The sequence below is a fragment of the Nannochloropsis gaditana genome (genome assembly GCF_000240725.1).
Source record: "Nannochloropsis gaditana CCMP526 unplaced genomic scaffold scaffold626, whole genome shotgun sequence".
Lineage (NCBI taxonomy): Eukaryota > Eustigmatophyceae > Eustigmatales > Monodopsidaceae > Microchloropsis > Microchloropsis gaditana.
The window spans coordinates 855-17,590 of record NW_005803327.1 but is presented as its reverse complement, the minus strand read 5'-3'; the positions used below and the strand labels follow the sequence as shown (position 1 = coordinate 17,590).

The following is a 16,736-nucleotide window of genomic DNA, read 5'->3' as shown; positions in this document are numbered from 1 at the left end:
ACCTTTAAACCCCTTGTCCGGCCTCCCGTCGGCCGTCTGCAGTGCCTTGACCGGATCGACAGAAGGGAAAGAAAAAGGCCCACGCCTCGCACCAGGGGACAAGGAGACAAGGGAGGAGCTCACTTTCCTTGTCGACTCCATGTTGGGCCGCCTGTCGAAATGGCTGCGGGTGCTTGGTGTGGACGTGGAATTTCACGATTTTCACCTCACCTCCATCCTGTCCCACAAGGCTGCTAGCAGTCTGACCCACACGAGCACCAGCATTCGTCCCGCCCCTCCCGGTACGCCCCCCCCAATCCTGTTGAGGGCACATCGGTCCAAGCGCGTAGTCCTGACGAGGGATCGGCGCTTGGTCGAAAGCCGACACAATGCCTTGCTAGGTGTGTACACCTATCTGGTGCAGGGAAACGATACCCGGCAGCAGTTGGAGCAGGTGGTTGAAACTTTTAAAATTCAGTTGGACGTGGAGGAGCTGATGAGCCGGTGCTCGGGCTGCAATGCGAAGGGGTACGTGGCATTGAGCAAGGAGGAAATTGAGGCGCGGCAGGATATCCCCGAGCGGGTGAAGAGGAATGTGGACACCTTCTGGACCTGTGTGAACGAGGAGTGTGAGAAACTCTATTGGAAAGGAGAGATGTGGAACAAAGCTTCGAGCAAGTTTGGGAGAATGATAGCGGAGATGACGGGGAGGACGGAGAGACTGGGAGGACCCGAGGCATTCGACAGGATGGGGGAAGGAGGGGAAGACGAGGATGAGGAGGAGGAGGAAGGAGAGGAGGAAGAGGAAGAGGAGGAGGAGGAGGAGGAGGAGGAGGAGGAGGAGGAGGAGGAGGAGGAGGAGTGGAGGAGGAGGAGGAAGTGGAGGAGGAGGAGGAAGTGGAGGAGGAGGAGGAAGTGGAGGAGGATGAGGAAGTGGAGGAGGAGGAGGAAGTGGAGGAGGAGGAGGAGGAAGTGGAGGAGGTAGAGGAGCAGTGGGAGGCATGAGACCTGCGCACAGGAGGGATGGGGATTAGTAGTGAAGGCTCAAGGAGAGAGATATGGTTCCTAGACAAGTCTGGGTATGATCGGGCATTGTTTGATTTAGCGAGGGTGCGCGGGAAAACCGTCAGTGAAGGCGGCTTGTCGATACCTTGTACAGATCGCTCACACTCTGCATACCACGAGCTAGGAGCGGGCGACAAAGCTGAATACGACCCTGTAATCGAACGAGATGAAGCCGCCGGCGAGTGGCGGGCTTTTGCAAATGATAGAAAACCGAACAAAACCAGATCACATCGCGGCGCACATGTACTCTTTTTGTTGAGCATGAGTCCTCTCCTTTTGAAAGCACTTCGGTTCGTCCCCGTTAAGACACCTCGTTGGCTACCCTCTCTTCCTGACCTGCCGTTACCCCTTCCCTACCTTCCTCTTCTTTCTTCTCCCCGTCCAGTACCTCCTCCTTCTCCTCAAATTTTGTCTCCTCCCCTCCTTCTTCCAATTGTGCCTCTTCTCCCTCCCCGCCTCCCCCTTTGGCTTCCATCGCCGACGACGCATGTGCCATCGGCCATGGTCGATACCGATGCACCTTCCCTTGCCACTCGCTGCTTCTCAATTTTCGCGCCATTTTGGCTGTTAACGCCACGCGCACTTCCTTTCCACCTTCCCCTTGTCCCCTCGTGGCGGGGGGGGCGACCACAAACATGGTTCCTGGAATGGGAAGAACCAGCAAATCCGCGCCCATAGGCACTGCCTTGCCAAACTTCAAGTGGACCATGGCACCCGATTGAAAAGAAGAAATGTCGTCCCAAAGGATACCCGGCTTCCCCTCGATCATGTCTTTCATCCGCGTGTACAGGATTTTCCCTGCCCGACCCCGGCTGTGCATCCATTGCATGTAGTGGTGGTCTTGCCATGCTTCTTCTTCCGAGCACGCCGAGGCGTAACGGATCTTCAACGCCCGGGAGGTCAAGTCCTCGGAGGCCTCGCAGGCAGGCACGTCCTGGATTGACACCACGTTTCCACAATAATGTCCGGGTACCTTTAAGTGCTTCCGGGAATTCACCACGATGCTCATCGGGACCAGCCCATCCGACTCCCGCCCTCCCTCGCTTTCCCCCTGCCGCGACCAGAGCGCCGAGACGATGGGCCACAGATGTGCCGCCAACGCGTTCGAGGTAGACACCCATTGCTCCGTCCCATGCAAGCGTTTCATCGCCTGCCTCTTGATTTCCTCCACCTCCGACTTGTCGAATCGCAGGATGACCGTCTCGCATCCGCCCTGCTGCCAGGCAAAACGCCACAAGATACGGGCTTTGGTCCATGTCGAGACTTCGCGGAATTTTGCCGGCGGCGGCAGACGTGCTTCCCCCCAGGGGCCGGGATCTAAGAGAAGGTCCCGGTTATTCAACGCGGGCTGGATGGGGAGATGGGTACTGGCTCGCGACCAGGCGCCGAGGAAATGGGCGATGGTGCTCCCGTCCCCGACCGAGTGGGAGCAGGACAAGCCCAAAGCGTACTGGATAACGGGCCCGGGGTTGGGAGCCGCAGGGGTAGACGCAGGGACAGGTGTAGTGCTGGAGGCGTGAAAGGTGGGGCGGAGTGAGTTCTCACCGTCGGTCCCGCCTGGGGTTCCCGAAGGGGATGGTGGACGGCGTTCCACGTCCCCACCCCCGGCCCCCTCCGTCCCCGCCGCTTCCTGCTCCCATTCGTCCTCCCCATTGCATCGACACGAGCATGCCGACAAGAGTCGTGGACCGCACGAGAAGGATTCTCCGTACGTGACCTCGGTAAGAGTGACGGTGAGGATGGGAGAGGCGGCATTGTTCACAGCAGTCTTGAACCCTCCCCGTGCAAGCCGGGGCATGAATGCTAGGGTGTCTCCATGGTGTAACCCTCCCTTGCCTGTCACCCGTGCAATTTGCTCTATGACTTGCACCCCTGAGCCGCAACAATCGATCCACGCGTCCCTGTTGCTCCCCTGGCGGGCACGGCCAGCGAGAAGGGGGTAGGCATCCAATGCCTTGGCCAAGCTGACTTTCAACAATGTGGGGTTCAAAGGCTCATTGAAAAAGAAGGCCGCCTTGACTTGAAAATGGTCGTAGATCGCATCGCAACCCGCCAGCGGGACGCGTGGGGCAGGTCCAGGGGGGGCAGGAGTGGCTGGGGGGATGAGGGTCTTCCGGATAAGAAGAAATTCTGCCTTGCCTTCCGCGCGGGGAGACATAACTGACTCCTTCTGAATATTGAAAGCCAAAGAAAGGATGAGCCTAAAGTTGACACCATACGTGACAAGTCACAGATGAGGAAGAAATCGAAATTACAGGATCAGGGTTAAAGCTCCACACGATTTTACCATTAGTTTTCAGTTCGCGACATTTGCCGAATCCATTCAGTCTTGCTACGCCCGATAGCTCCAAAAATGCTATCTTAGAAATCTATTCATCAAAAAAATGACGCGGGCATCACGCTCCATCGTTTTTCCCAAAGTAAATACCTTCAATAGGATTACGAACAGGCTAACTCAACAAGCAACAGGTCGTGCACGCTTAAATTCAGGCAAAGTGCACCCTATTTTGTCGTCCTTCCATTATTTATGACGCATATGATCCCTACAAGACCAAGTTTCCCAAAAGGCACGTGCTAGAGACGAGCATTTACCGCCCCAGAAAGTGTAAAATCGAAAGGGCATATTCCATCACAATCGCCGAAAGATCCAGTTGAAGCTCTCGAGGCAGTCGCAAAGTCAGCGTGAGAGCGTCCGTTCGAGTGCCGGATCTCACGTCAATCCCACTCCTGCTCACACAGGATACGGATAAGATCATTTCCTATCAATCTGGTATCGCCTTCCCGAAGTTGCCGGTAAGGCCTGTTCCGATGGAGACAATGCTCGAACCAACTTCCCGAAATCCCGACGACAACGTTATCGTGCCGCACTGTCACTCCTTTCCGTATCTTTACACCAAAATTCGAGACTGCAAAACTTCAAACAAAGATTTTGCGTTATATGCGTCCCGCATCCTCAGAATCCTCGCGGAAGAAGCCGTCGGGATGGTTCCGTCATCTCCATGCTCCATTCAAACACCCACAAATACTACGTACGCGGGCATGCGCGCTCTGGACGATGAAAACTCATTATGCGTTGTTTCTATACTCCGCGCGGGAGACGCTCTCATGGAGGCGGTTCGCAGTGTCGTGCCTCAAGCAGCCGTAGCTAAAATTTTGATTCAAAGGGATGAAAGCTCCGAAGAAAAATTACCCAAGCTCTTCTATTCCAAAATCCCTTCCGATGTGAATTCTCGCTTTTGTATACTCTGTGATCCAATGCTCGCGACAGGAGGGAGTGCTTTATGTGCATTGAGCATATTAATCCAGGAAGGGCAGGTTCCACCCGACAACATTATCTTCGTATGCGTAGTCGCCGCTCCCGAAGGCATCCGGGCAGTTCACACGCGGCACCCAGAAGTGAAAATTGTGACAGGCGCTATAGATACGGGACTCAATGAAGACAAGTACATCGTACCGGGGTTGGGAGATTTCGGGGATAGGTGGTACAATACAACAGGAGGCGAAAAGAGCGAGGCATAGAGGAGGGGAAGACGAACGACGCAAGAACTACCCGGTTCAGGGCGGAGGCCTTTCAAACGACACACTGAAAGAAGGTGAGACCAAACAAAAGGCTATTGATTTCCTGCTCGTCATCCGCCGTACCATTTAGTTTCTTGCCCTTATTCAATTACAGTTTCTTGCGTCTGTCTTCCTCCATTTCCTCCGTTTTGTGGCAGGACATGCTATATCTTACATACAGTGCTGTGCTTGACTTTCTTGTCCTCCTTTTTTGGCTCTTTCCATTAACTCTCTTCTATACGCTCACGATAGAATTCCACCCCCCTGGCTTGGGTTGACCACGATGCCTCCCGTGCCCCGGACCTTCCCTCATCTCAATGCCGCCCACATCCCTCCCTTCCTCCCTCATGTCCTCCTCCTCCTCGCCCAAATCGTCCTCATAATCGTCCAGTCCAAACTCTTCCAATTCTGCCGCGTCTCGTTCGTCCGTGTCGACCGCCAAATATGGGTTTGCGTCCGCCGGGCAAAATTTCCATCCTGTCACTGTGTAGAACAAAAATGTGGCCCCCTCATCGAAGAACGCTTGGAGCCAGAGGAGATCGTAGGGAAGCGTGGCTTTGACCAGGAACACCACGATGCGGGTGAAATAGATGTAGGCGACCACCATCAGGTAGAATTGCCGGAACAAGGTCAGCTTCCGCAGGATATGCTCCATCTTGCCGTCCGCGGCCGCCGCTTGTCGGAGGTGGCGGATGGACCAGACGATGGGGAAGAGAATGGCGCAGCAGCATACGATGTCGATCAAATGGAAGATATCCCTCCATGTCTGGCGTGCGGAAGGAGATCATGGAAGGAGGAAAGGGAGGGAGGGAGGGAGAGGAAGCAGGATGCAAGGGGAACGGTGAGGCTGGGACGAAGGGCTACTACCTAGACCCCCGAGCCCTGACGCATCAGACGGCGCCCTGAGAGACAGACACACGGGCAATTACAAAAACACCATCGTAACCAACCCCTACCCCTATCATCCCCGGGCGCCTTGCTGGTCTGCTTTTCTCGCTGGACCTTTCCCTTCCTTCCTCCTTCCCGACTTACCAGCCACGATGCCGATCCGGGCGACGTCTGCGACAACTCGTCCAGCACAACCATGGCCGTGTTATCGATCACCTGCAAGGCCAGGACCACGAGCACCACCTTCTTCTCCCGGTCGGACAGGTAGGGCTTGAGCAGGCTCCACCCGGTCCCGATCAGGAGGATCACAACGAAGCGCATGATCCCCTTCACAAAGGCGAAGACGTAGTACACGACCGCCCACCCGTCCGCATGGCCTGTGAGCCCGTGTTTCTGGTAGGCCTGGAAACGCACCGCCTCGAAGAGAAGGGAGAGGGTTTTAAACACGAGCAGAGCCAGCATCATGTTGTGGATGCGGTGGACGTGCTCCTTCCGGCGCCGACAGACCGCCACCCAGGCCGCCATCGCCACCAGGTAGCAGAGGAAAAAGACGAAGTACAGAGTCGGCAAGGGGGCCTCCCCCGCAGATAGGTAATTCGGTCCGGGGTTGTAGAATTTGGCGTGGATTTTGAAGGATACGGCCGAGGGAGCGGGCTGGCAGCGAACGAAAATCAAGGAGTAGAGCCCTTCCTCCCCGGGCGCCACGGTGTGCTGCACCTGCTTTTCCGCCCAGCTTTCGGGGTCGGAGAGGTCGATGACCTCGTCGTTCGGCCCCCGGTGATCCAGCCAACAGTCCTCCTGGTCCGCCGCCAGACGTTCGAGCGCCTCCTCCAAGTCCTGCCGGGCAGTCGTCTCGCTTTCGGTCAAATGCATCAAAAAACCGGCACGGACGGTCGCATCCTTTGTTTTCTCAGGAACTTTGACGACGAAGTGGTTAAAATTCAGTTCCATCACTAGAGGGTGCCCCGGCGGGGATGGCCATGTGAGGAGGGCGAGACTGAGTTGAACTTTACAGCGGTCACGCATACGCACGAAGCAAAACATTCGACGTGTACATCTCGACACAAAATCAAAATTTTGGACGAGTTCGGTGCGCAGACATATTAAGGGACCCCTCGCTTGTCCGAGGGATTCCCCCTTCCCCCTCACCATCTCAGCCTCCTCCAAGTCCTCCTGTGCACACACGCCGTAGGCATCACACCACACGTCCACGAGTCGCCATACCCAAAGCTACATCATGCAAAGTCACTACACATTGTGATCGACGACAACCTCCATCGATAACTCACCTCCCCCTGGTCGAAACCCAAAAGTCTCGAGCTGGAACATGGGGCTTGTCTCGTCCTCGTAATGGAAATTTTGAACCATACCATCGGCGACTCTTGCAAGGACCCCAAGGAGAAGAATAGAAGAGATGACTCGGCACCACGGCGAATAAGCCTGGATGCAGCCGTGTTGTAGCGGCATGGTTGCTAAGTAGAAGCGAGTTCGTCCTCGACGTGAAGCAAAGTGAGACTTCAGCGATACCGGAAAACAGTGACCGCAACACTTTCCACGCGCCCGCGGCTATCTACCAAGCGGGGCACGTCTGTAATTCGATGGTGGGCTACACGTGAGCGTGAGGAGTCGGTGGAATTACGACGTGAAAGAGAAAAAAATGAAAGACGGGTCTCGTTCGGCAAGCCTCGTTAGAATCAGCTTCTCGCCCTCCCGTCGGCGCATAAACTGTACCCTCTCATCTTCCCCTGCTGCTTTTGACTTTTCTGCGCTTCGTCCCAACCTTTTCTGGCATCTAGTGCTTTTATTCCTTCGACAGACTTCTTCCAAATGCTCTCGCGGATGCTTTCGGTATGACTGATCTTTTACCGTCCTCCTTCCTCCTCGCTGCCTTCGTGGGAGTATCCGTTCCTGATCATGGCACTGAAACTTCTTCTTCGGCGGGCTCGAAAGCAAGAAGTATCGTTGAACACGTGAATCTCTCTGGTGATTTGGACGGACCTCTTTTGCTGCGGCGGCACCATCCTGATGGTAGCTCTAGTCAAGCCTGGGTTCCGCCCGCCGTCCTGCTGCCCTCCAAGCCCCCCTTATCATCAATCTCTTCGGCCAGGGCCCCCTTTTCCGCATCACCACCCGGTCTACTCACGAAAACAGACTGGAAAGGTAAAGGGCGGTACACGATCATAGCTCCCGGTGCCAGCGTTCTTGAAGGGACAAAGATACTATCGTCACCGTGCTTTACGGCCGTCATTGCCAGTAAAGTCCTTGATAAATGGTGCACGGTCTGTCTTCGAAGGCTTCCCGCCAAAGCACGCAGGCTTGGGTGTAAGAGTTGCAACATGGCCTACTATTGCTCCGAGGCTTGCTTGGACCGAGACGGCTCTTTGCATGACCTGATCTGCCTCTTCCTCGGTCGCGTCCGTGCACACGCCCGCCGACTAGCAGCAAACCAGCGCCTACCAAAACAGCCAGAAACGAGCCCACAGCCACGGCAAAGTAGTCCACAATTTTCCTTTTTTGACACAGACACTCTCCGCTTGGCCGTCCAAGTGATTGGCAGCTTGGACCACAGCTATCATTTCCTCCGCAGCCGCAAGCACACTTCCGGCTCCATCCCCCCCGACCACAGCCGAGAGCCTCCGGAGCCAATGTCCAAGATCATGGATTTAAGCGTCCAGGAGGATGCGGAGTATGGTACAATCTGGAAGGAAGCTTTGGAGTTGGCGCGTGGACTGGGGGCGCCCATGACCGAAGCAGAGCGGGAGGCATGTGGGGGCGTGGGGAGACGCGGAGAGAATTATCTCGAGGGAAATGCCGAGTTTTTCGCGGGCCTGCTGGTGCGTCTGAGGGTCAATTGTCACCCTTTCCGGGCTTACAAGCCCCGAAATTCCAAACTACAGGGTTCTGACGATCGGCACCACGAGGCAGGGGGGGCCCCTGCCTTAGGTCTTTTCCTCAGCCTGGCCAGCACTGTGAACCATTCTTGCCGGCCGGTCGCGTCATTCAACGCCTTGATTCGTCCACAGCCTGCCGAGTCAAGAAATAGCCAGGGAGAAAGTGGGCAGCGATGGTGGTATCAGGACGTGGTGGCCGAATTGCGAGCCGTTCGGGCCATGACGGCGGGGGAGGAAGTTACGTATTCCTATCTGGAACACTTGCATTTCAGTCGGAAAGAACGGCAGGACTTTTTGTGGCAAGCCTTTCGATTCCACTGTCAGTGTCCACGCTGCGAAGAGGAGGGAGGGAAGGAGGGCGGGAGCGAGGGAGGGACGCAGGGATGGGCGTGCTTCACGTGCGGAGGACGGGTGGAAGCGATCCGGGAGGATACGGGACGCCAGAGAACGAGAGGGCAGGAAGGGAGTAAGCAGAGTAGTGGGGAGGTGGCCCGCGTGGAGGGAAATGACTGGATACAATGCCGGAACCAACCGCGTGCCTGCCCCACGCGGACGCCGGAGTCGCTCTACCTGAGGGTTGAGGGACAGGGTGCAAAGCTTCTTGACAGGGGCATTCGCGCCACCACCATCTCTTTGTCCTCTTCCCTTTCCCGCCCATTTCCCGTTCAGGAAGGCAATATGAGGGGGGGCACAGGGAAGGATGACCAACAAAAAGCAATGCGGGCATTGGTCAAGTGGTTGGCGGGATCAGGGAAGACCGTTGGATGCAAGGAAGGGAAAAAGGAGGAAGTGGAAGGAAGCGCACGTTTTTGGAACGACACGCATCCTCAACGTCACATGGCGGCCATGCTCTTGGTGCGAATGGCGCAGACGGGCGGGAGAACCGAAGAAAATAAATCGACGGCTACTAAGGAAGGGCAGCCCCGGCCTGGGACGACGGTGGAGGAGGATGTAGCCCTGGCCGTCGGGACGGGGGTATTAAACATGTATATGGCAGCTCATGGGCTCGAAAGACAGCCGCACGGAGCAACGTTGTCCATGTTGAAGGTCAAGGCAATGTGGAGGCTGGTGCAGCGCCTGGAGAGGGGAGGAGAATCGGTAAGTAGGGCCCAGGTATGGAGACTGGCCATGAGGCATGCGGCAACGAGGGAGGGGGAAAAGTCTTTGGATTTGTTTAGAATAGTTCACGGCAGTGATCACCCGCTCACTCTGGAGGCAGTCAGGGCCTTGAAATCTCTGGACGCAGGGGCATTTGGGGATATATGTGACATGCCCGCATGAGCGCTTGTGGGCCGTTCCTGAGTGTTCCCCCTGATCCCCGGCATGCCAGCTTCTCATTTTTTTTAGATAACAGAGATTGAGGAACTTCTAGCGTACTAAAAAGGACAGAGACTACATTTGGACGGCATGACTTTCTTTCTTCCGAAACAAAGGGGGATATCTGGCAAAGACTTGGTTTTTGGTTCGTTGAATGACAAAGCATTATTCGAATAAATTACACTGTTCTGGACATGCACCCGCGCCGAGGCGCCATCAGGCACCGACCCTCTACAAATACGCACAGCACACACACCTACATACTAAGCATGAATCCTCTGGTCCACCCTTTCACCGCCCCCCCTCCCTCTCCTTTCACTTGCCCTGGTTCGCCGTCATCGACACCGCGGCCGCAGGCTCCTCCTCTACCCTTCCTCCCCCTCCTTGCCCTTTCTGCAATGCGCCTGACTCCACCAGGGCCCGATCCCTGTCTTGCTGCGCTTTCACCCGCGGATCGTTCAAAATCTCCTTGGCTCGTTCCGGAGAAACCTCCTGGGGAGGATCGACTGCCTCAGGGAACGGTAAGAGTCCCGACGTGCCGGACACTGCTCGGTCTTTATCAGCCACCAACGGTTGAAAGAGTTCCAGGGCCGTTACGGCCGTGGTCCTCGGTCGTCGCCCCACCCCCGTCATAGCATTGGCATCTGCTGCTTCGTCCCTGCGAATTTCCATCGTTTTACCCGCGCTGTACGGGGAGGCCAAAGCCGCAGCCACGGCCAGCCCTAAGTCTTGTCGGGTCAACCTACCCGTGATAGTATCGCCTTGCCCTGCTTGAAGTTTCCCAGTGGAGGGCTCGTCGCCGAAGGCTTTCTCCGGGACCAGGCCACAGGGTCGGAGGATGGTGTATGGCAGGGGTGAGGCCCGAAGGTAGGTCTCAGCGCTGGGAAATGAGGAGCAAAGGAGGGTAGTGTGGGAAAAGACCGAGGCAAAAGCACAAGCAGGGGACTCCACAGCACATGCAACATCTGGCCGTACGTCCTCCCTCTTCCTCTCTCTATCTCGCTGTACTGACCGGTACTTCCAATTTAGAATCCCTCCCGGGTTGAGCATCACAATGGGGATTTCCTGGGGGGCATCCAAAGAAAGGAAAAGAATACAAGGGAGGTAAGCTCAGCAGGGCGGCACGTTGTCCCGCACAAGGTGTCTTTACACAAATACACACACCCACACCCTGGCGGGGGCGCCCCATTAGATATAAGACCCGCAGGACAGGGTAGCGGCAAAACGAGGAGGGGAAAGAGCGGCCGAACAAATCCTATCTCGTGCCTGAGTTCCGACTTTCTCACCGTCTTGCGATCCTCTTCCGTCTCGACCTTCGCGTTTCGCTCTGCGCCAGCCGAGGAGACCAGGACGAGGGAGGGACGGCGGGAGCGATAGAGGGCAATTTCCTCCAATGATAGAGAGAAAGCACCCGGGTCGTAGTATGGATTCGCTTGTCGGTTGAACTCAAAACGGGAGTAGACCAAGCCGAGACTCACCGCTGCCTGGGAGGACGGTTGCAGGGGGGCTGCTTTGTAGTCGACCCGGTTTCGAACCACGGGATAGAATCGATGGAAAGGGATGGTGATGGTTTGCCATCCCCCCGCTCCCTCTCCCACGTCCTGGAGTGGAAGCGTGTCGAAAGCTGCCTGATAGACGTTTTCCGACGCGAGGGTTTCGGTCGTCTTTAGATTTAATTTGTAACGGTGCCCGTCCCCCCGGACCCGCAGGGTCACGCCATCAAAGCCCGACAAATCCACCGATGCGTCGCCCCCGGAGGCTCGAGTTCCACAAAAGCCACCACCTTCCACAACCAGGCTCCCCGTGTACGTCGCGTAGCCTTTCTCTCTGTCCAGCTCCAAAGAGGAGGAAGATTGCCCCCTGGAAGGAACCGAGAGAGCTTGAGACACTCTGGGGAAGACGACCACGCTTGCGATCCGCCCCTTGTCTCACCCGTCCCATGCTTAATGTATCCTCCACTTACCCCATGATCACGTCGTCCAGCCGCTGCCATTTGGCCACGTCCTCGGGCGTCTCGAACCGGAAAAGCGTTCTCTTCCTCTCCTCCACTTCTCCCGCGGCTTTTTTCTTTCCACCTTCCCCTGCCCCTTCCTTCACCACCCCCTTTGCGTCCACCACCGCGTCGATGACCTTCGTAACACCCTTGAAGTCGACGTCTTCGCTCGTCAACCCTGGAAAGAACCCAAAACCGCCCCCCGGCTGCACCCCTCCAACAGGACCGAGGGCGACGACCACATGGCATGCCTCCTTCAACACTGCAGGCACCTTACCACTGCTTAGAGTGGCTGCATTGGTGACGTCAATCCCACTGATATAGTCCAACAATCCATGTCCTGGACTGGCAGGCGTTGCTCCACTCAGCGCAGACGCCCCAAACACTTCGTTCAGTTTCGATTCGTTCCTCACCGCGGCCACCACATCATGTCCTTCCCGTAACAACGCTTGCACAATTTCACGCCCTGCCCGACCAGTGGCGCCAAAAACAACGGAGACTGGTCCACCGGTGCGACGAACCGAGGGAGGTGGGGGCGGAAGGGCCCGAGAGGCCATCGCGGAATTAGTATCGGTTCCCCCGGTCAATTTTTCAAAGAAAAATGTCAATTGCTTTCCCAAGGCTTCGAATGGATTGGTCATAGACGGCGGAGAAAAAAGAGTGTTTAACCCGTTCGATCCTGGTTTATTGTCCCCGTTATGCTTGTTTTCAGCATGCAAGCGAGACGGGAAGGAACTTTCCCGAGTGGGCAATACAGACGCAGGAAGGAAGGCAACAACGCCTCCTGACAGGCAAATGAAGAGGAGGACCAGAAAGACACAGCGTACGCCGCTTAAGGATGAGAGCATGACTGCCCTTCCGCTCCTATAAATTGCGTGAGACAGGAAAGTACGCGTGAGTCCAAAAGTCGAAGTGAGGTGGTGCTTGAACAGAGCAGCTTCCTAGTCGGGAGATGATCGCCGTCGTCAGCGGGTTTGGACAAGGGATTATCGTGGCACCAAGGTCTCTTTTGTGTTTTTCCAACCTGGAAAATAGTGCCACCTCTAATCCTAACAGATAGAAGTTACGAATGTATTTTTACTGAGAACAGCAAAGGTTCCTGGCTATCGTGTGGGAAAACTTATGATTTCTAGAGCATGTGCCAGAGATGAATCAGAGGAAGAGTGGCCCATTTCCAACTCCTTGGTAAGTGAAGATAATGCTCCCTTGATATTTTATACAGTTCTACGAAGTAAAGGGCCTGCAACTATGTAGAAATGATTTCTGCATAGACAAGCTTCAAACAGAATAAAATATATACATAATATCAGCAGGGACCTTCCATGATTCTCTTCAAGTGTGACATCGCCGCCCTCGTGTGCTTTGACATTCTTGGGCCCCACAAGGAACGAATCCTGCACAGGAATTCTCCCTCCAAGGTTAATATTTTCCACACCGACATTTGCAAACATATCTTTCTTGGGACTGCGTCCTTCAAAGCTCTCTTTACGGCACATGTTGCCATTTTATCATATATAATGCGTGCATGAGATCGCAGTGGCCGTGACTGCGATATTGCTTCGATAATTACTTGCTCACGATAGTATGTGAATGCTATACTTCTTACATTTCCTTGCTTCCTTTTCGATCACGCTCTTCTTCCTAACCAGCACACCTTCCATAGTCGAGCCGCGCGCACGTAACACTATTGCAGAAATCGTCACCTGCGTTATTGCACTCGCCCGATGGGACGATATAGATGGAGTTTTTCCGATTCTCATATGCAACGTCCGAATTGCCCTTTATGCACCCAGTGTGGTGATGATTCTTTCACAGCGTTGCTTCAGGCGACCGTAGTTTTCTATGACGCCTACATTTTTTACATTTCTTTCTCCCTTCTCCTCCGGGTCCTGCATGATCCCTAATGGTGGTTACGGCATCAAAATCTACATTTTGGTGATGGATTCAATCACCTTTTTCTCTCTCATACCCGAATGACGTGTAATCCTAACCTTGATTTGGATCGAACGCGAGATGCATGTTCAGCGCTGCAGTCCAGCAGAACAACCAGAGAAAAGGGCAATGAGCCTCCGCGGTGTTCATTTAATTTCCTGGTGCCTGTTCAAGTTTTTCTTTTTCCATTTTCCTCGGCACGGACAACCCACTCACAGTACGTTACTGCATGCACTTGCCCTCTCTAGATCCCTCTACAGCTCTCTCCACTGTGGACTCGCTTGCTGTATCAGCTTCCCTGCCTCCTGTCCCCACTCGAAGGAACCTCCTCCACCCCTACTTATCCCAGTGGCTTTCCCTCTCCTCGCGATCTCCCTCCATAGTATCTTGCCTCGACGTCTTTGCGCCCTTCCCCCTCCTCCTCCACTATGGCCCGGCCCCCTTGGTCCCACCCAATTTCTTCCCTCCCCATCACGCCGCGACCGAAGACGTCGTGGCCGGCGGGATGACCGCTTTCTTGTGCTCGCGCCATTTCATGACTTGGCAGCGCCGGGAGCAGTAGGCCGTGGTGCCACAATGCCCACAGGCACGCAAATGGGTGAAAGTGGCACAGTTATCACATACCCTGGGGCGTTCATGCCGGTCCGTGAGGCCTAATTTCTTGCACACCTCCGCCCGGGCCCGCAACAGGAGGAATTTCTCGCTCATACGCACTTTGATCAGGAGTCGGTTCGCCTCTTTCTCCCCCGACTTGTCCAAGGCGACCATATCCCGCAGGTAAGAGTCACCGTGCCGGAGCTGACACAGAATCCGTTCCACCGCCCCCACCGCCACTGGGGCCAAGGTCTCTCCGTCCATGCCCGTCATCATCTCGTCCGCGTTTTTCAGGATGTCCTTGATGTCATTGGAAGATAAAGACCGTCGGACTTTCTCCAGGGGTTCCAGGGAGGGACAGAGGGCGATCTTGGCGATGGCGGTCAGGACAAAGGCCGCTTCCTCGAAGACTTCCGAACGGTGCGTGAGTTCCAGCGACCGACGCCCGCCCGCCCTTTCCTTTCCAGCAATCCGAGACAAGAGATCTTTTTTCAACGCCGTCATGGCCTCCACCTCCTTCTTCCTCTCCTCCGTCCCTTCCTTCCCCTCCCGGGCCGCCTCCTCCTCCACGGCCTCCAACGCCGTCGCGGTCAGTTGCGCGGTGGTCATGAAGGTCTTGTGGGAGAGATTTCCAAACACCATGCTGTCCGTGATGTAGCCGTACCAGTGCAAGTAAGAGGCATTACTACAGCTATCATACATCTGGCTCAGCTCTTCGCCTGCTTCGATCTTCCGACTGCTCTTCAACACGAGCTCCACGTGCATAGCTGTGGACCCGGGCCCATCGTCCACGATCACATTGCTCAGTTTGTCGCTTTCCCTGGCCAGTATGGTGTGGGGGGGACGAGGAAAGGAGGGAGGGAGGGGGGAGGAAGGGAATGTTTAGTGGTCAGGTCCGACAGCCATGCGTGCCAATGCGCCCGCCCTTTCTCCAGGTACCACATGGGGACAGAGAAAAAGATAAAAAGGCCGACATTCCCACCCGCTTCCTTTTGCCAGCGTACCCGTCGATCAAATCCAGAACCGGTACCAGGTACTGCGCCCGCTTGTTGTGGACGTCGTCTTTCAATTGCCGCGATTGCCAGAGCCCGTAGGCGCGTTTCAACGTCCCCTCTGTGTTGTGGCGGTTGCATCACGAAGAAGGGGCTGATCCTCAATTTCTTGTTTCCAGGGTAATCAGGGTATTGCCACCCATCGGGCTTATTTTCTTCCAGCTAGGCAGGAAATTGAGCGCAGAGAGCAAACCTTCTCTTTTCACCTCTGACCCCATTTAACTTACCGACATCGTCCACACCAAGTTTTCCCTTGATTTTTGCCAGGATGGGGGGAATGATCTCTTTCAAGATGTGTTGCATCGCTTCTTGCTTCTTTTCCAGCTGCTCCCTCCAGGGAGAGCCTTCCAAGTGGGAGTAATCGCCGTCGAAATCGAAGATGTTGGGCACATGTTCCGGGAAACTTTCCCAATAGGGCTTCCACTTCGACTCAGGATCGCCCATCTCCAAAAGCAAGGCGAAAGAGAGGGCCATCGTCGTAGCAGGCTCCTCAGCTCTACAGAAGGCGGAGGGAGGGGTTGCAAGAGAACAAAGGGGATTAAAAAGGGGCTTAATGGGGGAAATCGGGCCAGATCCCCACATGGCTCCCCTGAGAACTTACTCGGTGCCAGGGAGAAAGCCAGCCGTGCATGTGCCCGTATAGCGTCGAATTTTGCTCTCAATCTCGTTGTAAACCGCGCGCCACTTCCGCTTCAGATCGCGGGCCGAGAACATGAGCTCCGGTGTGACACGAATCAGGTGCATGTCAGCGGGAATGTCTTTGAGGGCAACTGCCGTCACGTTCCCATCGGTGCTGGTTTTGAAACCCACGAATTGTTCCCTAATCATGAAATTGGGCGAGGTTTTCTTGCACCATGCGATGAGCTTGGTAAGCCGTTGGGCACGGGGGTGGGCAGGCGCTGGCTGCGCAAGCTCAGTTGTTGTAGAGGTCATCGTGCTTCTTGTGACTCGTCTATGTCGTATATCGTCGGTTACTTGACGTGCTTGAAGACTTTCTAGGCGAGGACACTTCTATACAAGCTCGGTATGGGGCTAGGCTGTTACTGCTACCTGTTTTGTTTGTACGTGGAAAGAACGCTGAAAAAACATTTGTCCGCATGGCAACGCCCATCCTGATACCACAGCTTTGATCAGTTCGACATCCACAACCGACGAGCGCAGGGCCTCTGCATGATTTCCCAGGTGCGCCGGCATGACAGGTCTATTGATGGCTCCCGTTACTGGCTTCAACCAACCGAGGCATCTGGCTGCACGGTCCTCGCGGTCCCAGCAATTACCACCAAAGTATAATGCTTGAAGACACCAAACCCTCCGAATCTCCTCCGAGACAAGGCATGCACCGCGTGTGCACGCCCCGTACGCGGTCTCCACGACAAAAACGTGGGCTTTGACGCAATGAGTGCTGGGACAGATCTTGTCGTTACGTTTCTTGTCGCAGACGGCGAGGGAGGGGCCGGAGCAGAGTGC

At 55.4% G+C, this 16,736-nt stretch overlaps 3 protein-coding genes across 3 annotated transcripts; all 3 read right to left on the bottom strand.

Annotated features, from left to right (window-relative positions):
- Nucleotides 1-4,678: 4,678 nt before the first annotated feature.
- On the bottom strand, nucleotides 4,679-7,086 carry NGA_0212400 (uncharacterized protein). Its single transcript, XM_005854097.1, has 3 exons — nucleotides 6,780-7,086; nucleotides 5,635-6,407; nucleotides 4,679-5,368 (listed from the first exon to the last, which is right to left on the bottom strand). The coding sequence occupies exons 1-3, from the start codon at nucleotides 6,955-6,957 to the stop codon at nucleotides 4,838-4,840; spliced, it is 1,482 nt and encodes a 493-aa protein (XP_005854159.1). The 5' UTR covers nucleotides 6,958-7,086; the 3' UTR covers nucleotides 4,679-4,837.
- A 2,799-nt stretch (nucleotides 7,087-9,885) lies between these two features.
- Nucleotides 9,886-12,559, bottom strand: NGA_0212300 (nadh:ubiquinone oxidoreductase complex i intermediate-associated protein 30). The gene is made up of 4 exons (XM_005854096.1): nucleotides 11,662-12,559; nucleotides 10,985-11,558; nucleotides 10,711-10,763; nucleotides 9,886-10,578 (listed from the first exon to the last, which is right to left on the bottom strand). Exons 1-4 carry the CDS (start codon nucleotides 12,537-12,539, stop codon nucleotides 10,014-10,016), a joined length of 2,070 nt encoding a protein of 689 aa, XP_005854158.1. The 5' UTR covers nucleotides 12,540-12,559; the 3' UTR covers nucleotides 9,886-10,013.
- Nucleotides 12,560-13,697: 1,138 nt separating this feature from the next.
- NGA_0212500 (uncharacterized protein) lies at nucleotides 13,698-16,329 on the bottom strand. Its single transcript, XM_005854098.1, has 4 exons — nucleotides 15,871-16,329; nucleotides 15,497-15,765; nucleotides 15,222-15,330; nucleotides 13,698-15,037 (listed from the first exon to the last, which is right to left on the bottom strand). Exons 1-4 carry the CDS (start codon nucleotides 16,200-16,202, stop codon nucleotides 14,095-14,097), a joined length of 1,653 nt encoding a protein of 550 aa, XP_005854160.1. The 5' UTR covers nucleotides 16,203-16,329; the 3' UTR covers nucleotides 13,698-14,094.
- Nucleotides 16,330-16,736: the final 407 nt, after the last annotated feature.

Bases quoted from the DNA above. Each gene is read 5' to 3' on its own strand.
- NGA_0212400 (XM_005854097.1), bottom strand. From the start codon at position 6,957: ATGCCGCTACAACACGGCTGCATCCAGGCTTATTCGCCGTGGTGCCGA. The intron at 6,408-6,779 runs GTGAGTTATCGA...TCGTCGTCAAAG, and splicing joins TGGGTTTCGACCAGGGGGAG to TTCCTGAGAAAACAAAGGAT. The intron at 5,369-5,634 runs GTAAGTCGGGAA...TCCGCACGCCAG, and splicing joins CCGGATCGGCATCGTGGCTG to ACATGGAGGGATATCTTCCA.
- NGA_0212300 (XM_005854096.1), bottom strand. From the start codon at position 12,539: ATGCTCTCATCCTTAAGCGGCGTACGCTGTGTCTTTCTGGTCCTCCTC. The intron at 11,559-11,661 runs GTAAGTGGAGGA...GGTTCCTTCCAG, and splicing joins CTGGACGACGTGATCATGGG to GGGGCAATCTTCCTCCTCTT. The intron at 10,579-10,710 runs GTCAGTACAGCG...CTCATTTCCCAG, and splicing joins ATTCTAAATTGGAAGTACCG to CGCTGAGACCTACCTTCGGG.
- NGA_0212500 (XM_005854098.1), bottom strand. From the start codon at position 16,202: ATGACCTCTACAACAACTGAGCTTGCGCAGCCAGCGCCTGCCCACCCC. The intron at 15,766-15,870 runs GTAAGTTCTCAG...CGCCTTCTGTAG, and splicing joins GGCTTTCTCCCTGGCACCGA to AGCTGAGGAGCCTGCTACGA. The intron at 15,038-15,221 runs GTACGCTGGCAA...CATACTGGCCAG, and splicing joins GTTCTGGATTTGATCGACGG to GGAAAGCGACAAACTGAGCA.